General features: G+C 49.6%; 1 gene segment (V, D, J or C); it reads left to right on the top strand.

Annotated features, from left to right (window-relative positions):
• The first annotated feature begins 689 nt into the window (after positions 1-689).
• LOC129716149 (Ig heavy chain V region-like) lies at positions 690-3,841 on the top strand. The segment is given in 2 exon segments: positions 690-1,753; positions 3,414-3,841. Coding segments are annotated over 2 exon segments (369 nt in total).
• The last annotated feature ends 1,489 nt before the right edge of the window (positions 3,842-5,330 follow it).

Raw genomic sequence — 5,330 nt, forward strand, 5'->3', positions numbered from 1 at the left:
AAGGCAGGTACGGGATACTGAGTTGGATGATCAGCCATGATCATATTGAATGGCGGTGCAGGCTCGAATGGCCGAATGGCCTACTCCTGAGCCTAATTTCTATGTTTCTATGTTTCTATACAAGGAATTTGCCTTGGTGCTCCGTCCACAATTAACACCATGACATACAGTGGCAGTTACGAATGACTCAGAAAACATGTTAAATAATAATAAAACATTAATGATACAACACCATTGATCAAGCATGTGAACCAACAAAATACCAGATCAAAGGGAGGCTGCAGATTTTTGGCTGTTGAGTAGAGCAACTACTCATGGATAAAAACTGTTTTTGTGTCTGGCTGTGGCAGCTTTGACAGTCCGGAGTCGCCTTCCAGAGGGAAGTGATTCAAAGAGTTTGTGGCCATGGTGAGAGGGGTCAGAGATGATCTTTCCCGCTCGCTTCATGGCCCTTGCCAGTGTACAGTTCGTCAATGGAGGGAAGGTTGCAGCCAATAATCTTCTCTGCTGATCGGCCGATTCGCTGCAGCCTCCAGGTGTCGTGCGTGGTGGCTGAGCCAAACCAGACCAGGTGGGTTTCCGCAGGCAGTGGGTAGTTTATTGATTTGCCAGAGTATTCGCCCAATAAGTTCGCAAATTTCCACACATAGAGCATGAAGCAAGAATTCCGTACACGTGTATGTGTTATGGGGAGTATGTATAATGGTTCTGATGTTATTTGGGATGTGATCCGTTCCCAGTACCTTAAGTTCTCGGCTGGTGCGATTTCTTTGTCTCGGACCCGCATTTTCATGGAACGAAAAGATTTCATCGCCCACAAGCCCACTAGATGCACAACGTATCTTACCCAGATGCACAGAGTATCTTGCCCAGAGTAGGGGAATCTAGGACCAGAGGACACATGTTCAAGGTGAAGGGGAAAATATTTAATAGGAATCAGCGCGCTTTTGAATTCTCTGCCACAGAAGGTAGTTGAGGCCAGTTCGTTGGCTATATTTAAGAGGGAGTTAAATGTGGCCCTTGTGGCTAAAGGGATCAGGGGGTATGGAGAGAAGGCAGGCACAGGCTACTGAGTTGGATGATCAGCCATGATCATATTGAATGGCGGTGCAGGCTCGAAGGTCCGAATGGCCTACTCCTGCACCTATTGTTTATGTTTCCATGTTTCTATGTTTTGCAAAGTGATCCACTTCTGTCAGAGGTATTGCATTTGTTGCAAAATGTTAAGCAGCGGCCTAGCATTTTTTAGACCCATAATACAGAAGGCTTACCTGTCTTGTTGCCCCGTCCACTTGTCAGCTTTGATAGTTAGTATGCCTTGTGATAAATTCTAAATAGCGGTCCAAATTTCGGCCCCAGGTTTTCTTTGTCCGAGTATCTCTCGGCAATGTTTGGGATTGACGTTCAGTGTTTTATTGAGTAGCTTCGTTGCTAGTTCTGCGTCGCTAGATCTTAACGAGAACATTGTATTCCGCACGTGATGTCAAAATGGGCTGTCCCAATGGTGAAGTACAACGAGCCAACGCGATCAATGCTTTCGGAGCGGAAGCGGCGTGTGACTATTGTCACGTCACCACGCTCCGAGCTCCGTCAACGCTACAGTCCGATTAAGGGTCTCGAGTGGAAGCGTTGCCTGTCCGTTCCATTCCACAGCTACTGCCTTCATCCTGCAGTTTGAATGTTATTATCGCAGGATTCCAGCGTCCACAGTCTCGGAGAGAAATGCCGGCATTAATTTTACTATTGCTTCTCAGTAAGTAGCCTTTGGTTTGGTCTAGACGCAGTCTGGTTCAATATTACAATTGCACCTTTTTGCACGTGTAGAGTCGTAGGGCGGTTGAAGACGGTAGAAAGCCATTCGACCCGCCTCGTCCGCACGAGATCTACCGAAGAACAATGCACTCGATCCCGCTCACTTTCCTCCCTCTAACCTCGCGCCAATTCGATTCTCCCGATTACCCTCAAAGCTGATTTTGAAACGCTAAGACCGAGCCCGCCTCTACTATGTCCCAGTAATACTTCCCAAAAACCCCGCGTCCTTGGTTTTGCCATTTCGCCAAACGCCACGCGGTGACGGGGAGCACGTAGAAAGTCCACGCTGACAGCACCCGTAGTCAGGATGGATCGTGGGTAGCTGGCGTTGGAAAGCATCAACGCTACTCTTCAAAGAACACCGAGCAGCTGGTGCTACGCTGGAAGGTTTAAATTATAATGGCAGGGGCGGGAGAACCGGAGAAGCAGCTCAACAAATGGAAGGGCCGGTGAGAAAGTGGAGGTTATGATGAGTAAATCTCATAAGAAGGACAGAAAGAGAGAAGTTGTAGATAATGGACAATAGACTATAGACTATACGGTGCGGTACTCACGTGAGGGTGGCTGGGACGGTGTTCTGGCGGTGGTGGCCTGAGTCCGGGGTTCGGCCGCGGGCCAGCGTCTGCGTCTGCAGGACTGGTGGGCGGCAGCTTCGACCACCCCGGGCCGCGGTGTTTGAGCCGCGGGACTGATTCATAACATCGCCCGGGGGGTATCGCCTCAGCGCAGAGGGAGAAGAGGAGTGAAGAGACTGCAGACCTAAGACTTTTGCCTCCATCACAGTGAGGAGATGCTGGGTGGACTCACTGTGGTGGATGTTAATATGTGTTTATTGTTGTTTTTATTGTATTATATGTATGACTGCCACAATTTCGTTCACACTTCGGTCTGAATGACAATAAAGGCTATCTCTATCTCGCTATAGACAATAGACAATAGACAATAGACTATAGACAATAGACTATAGACAATAGACTATAGACAATAGACAATAGGCCATTCGGCCCTTCGTGCCAGCATTCAATGTGATCACGGCTGATCATCCACAGATCTTGGATTCGGTGGTAATAAGGGGCTGAAATGTATTTATTTCAATGCAAGGTGTATTGCGGGCAATCCTGGTGAACATAAAAGGTTCAGTCTCGCAGCGGGTAGAGCTACGCGCACAGCAGAGGAGTAACAACAGATCATATTTCGCTTGGGTAGCTTCCACCACCCCCCCCCCCCCCCCCACACCCCCCCCCTGTCCCAAACTCGTCGTCCAACTCGTTCCATTGTTCTCATTCCTTGCATTCCTTCGACATTACCTCCAGTACGTTCCATCCTACCCTCAGTCTGAAGAAGGGCCCTGACACTAAATATCACCCATCGGTTTTCCCAGAGCTGCTGCCTGCCCGCTGAGCTGCTCCAACTCGTTGTGTCTATCTTGAAGTAGAGGTCTTCCTCTTTGTAATTCCGAATGGCCTCCGTCGCCCTCAGAATTGGGGATGATCGGCCACGATCACATTGAATGGCGGCGCTGGCTGGAAGGGTCGAACGACTTATTCCTGCACCTATTGCCTGTTGTCTCCCGTCCTCATACTTCTTCTCTCCACTTCCAGTAACAAGCAGCGATGGCGACCTTGTGCTGACGCAGCCGGCATCGGCGATGTTGAACGATGGAGACGCTCATCTGATCCAGTGCCATGTGGCGGGCGGCGACATCATTGACCGAGTCATGTTCTGGTACAGGCAGCGTCCAGGGAAATCTTTGGAATGGGTGGTTAGATACTTCGATTCGTCCTCCGTCAGTTATGCTCCGGAGATTCGTGGCGGATTCAAATGCACAGCCGATCGCTCGAACTTGTATTTAGAGATAAGACTGGCAGGGGTCGATGATATTGCGGTGTATTTCTGTGCAGCGGCACACAGTAGTCTAACTATCGGCTGGTCTGGTTAAAAACCCTAAATGCAGTAAACAGCTGGGAGCTCCCGGAATGAAATTATAAGAACATAAGTGGTAGAGTTATGTCTTTATTTTTTAATTTTTAATTTAATTTTATTTTTTAGTATGTTTTATTTATTTATTATTTATGTTTGTGTTATTTGACTGTAAGGGAAATCCATTTCGTTGTCTCTTATGAGATAATGTCAATAAATTGAATACAACAAAAGATTTGCTGCCTCACAGTGCAAGGGACCCAGGTTCGATCGTGGGTTTTCGCCGAGTTCATTAGTTCATTAGGCTGATTGGCTTGTTATAAAAGTCCAAACAACGGATATAAAGGACATTTCTCATCACATACACCAAATGCGATGTCAGGACTTTCATATGAAGAAAGACTGGACAGACTCGGCTTGTACTCGCTAGAATTTAGAAGATTGAGGGGGGATCTTGTAGAAACTTACAAAATGCTTCAAGGGTTGAACAGGCCAGACGCAGGCCGATTTTTCCCGATGTTGGGGAAGTCCAGAACAAGGGGTCACAGTTTAAATATAAAGGGGAAATCTTTTAGGACTGAGATGAGAAAAACATTTTTCACACAGAGAGTGGTGAATCTCTGGAATTCTCTGCCACAGACGGTAGTTGAGGCCAGTTTATTGGCTATATTTAAGAGGAAGTTAGACGTGGCGCTTGTGGGGGTGGGGGGGGGGGGGGGGGGGGGAACTATCTTTCAGGGTCCCTACCTGGTCGGAGAGGCGGCTTTTCTCCGGGCTGCAGTTTCGACCCGTCCTCGCGGCCTGCCAGCCGGCCTGGAGCGGCGTTTCCTGTCGGGGACCGCCCAGAACCAAGGCTTCGGCAGCGGCACAGCGCTGGAGCGCTGTCGCGGAACAGAGCGGGCGATGCCTTGCCTGGGTCGCCGCGCTGGAGCTCCGGTGAGCTGCGGGACTGCGGAGCGGCCAACTGCGGAGCGGCGGCGTTGACTTTAACATCGGGAGCCTGGGATCTCTCGATGAGATCGCCAGTAGTGGAGCTCCATCCGGCGCGGCCTTGTTGGCTTTGGAAGCCGCGGCCTCCAGTACGGAAGCGACCGTTCCAGGTGTCCCATGCCGCTGTGAGGGTTCTCCCGACGCCCGAGCACCATCACCCGGCGAGAACGGCCTGGAACATCGGGTCTCCGTGGAGGCAACTGTGGAGGCCTAAATAGGCCCGACTATGGGTGAACTGGGGATGGGGACTGGACATTGTGCCTTCCCTCATAATAGGAACCATTGTGGGGGGATGTTACAAAATTCTTAAGGGGTTGGACAGGCTAGATGCAGGAAGATTGTTCCCGATGTTGGGGAAGTCCAGGACAAGGGGTCACAGCTTAAGGATAAGGGGGAAATCCTTTAAAACCGAGATGAGAAGAACTTTTTTCACACAGAGGGTGGCGAATCTCTGGAATTCTCTGCCACAGAGGGTAGTTGAGGCCAGTTCATTGGCTATATTTAAGAGGGAGTTAGATGTGGCCCTTGTGGCTAAGGGGATCAGGGGGTATGGAGAGAAGGCAGGTACGGGGTACTGAGTTGGATGATCAGCCATGATCATATTGAAT

This window comes from Leucoraja erinacea, unplaced genomic scaffold (genome assembly GCF_028641065.1).
Source record: "Leucoraja erinacea ecotype New England unplaced genomic scaffold, Leri_hhj_1 Leri_174S, whole genome shotgun sequence".
In the NCBI taxonomy this organism is placed as follows: Eukaryota; Metazoa; Chordata; class Chondrichthyes; order Rajiformes; family Rajidae; genus Leucoraja; species Leucoraja erinaceus.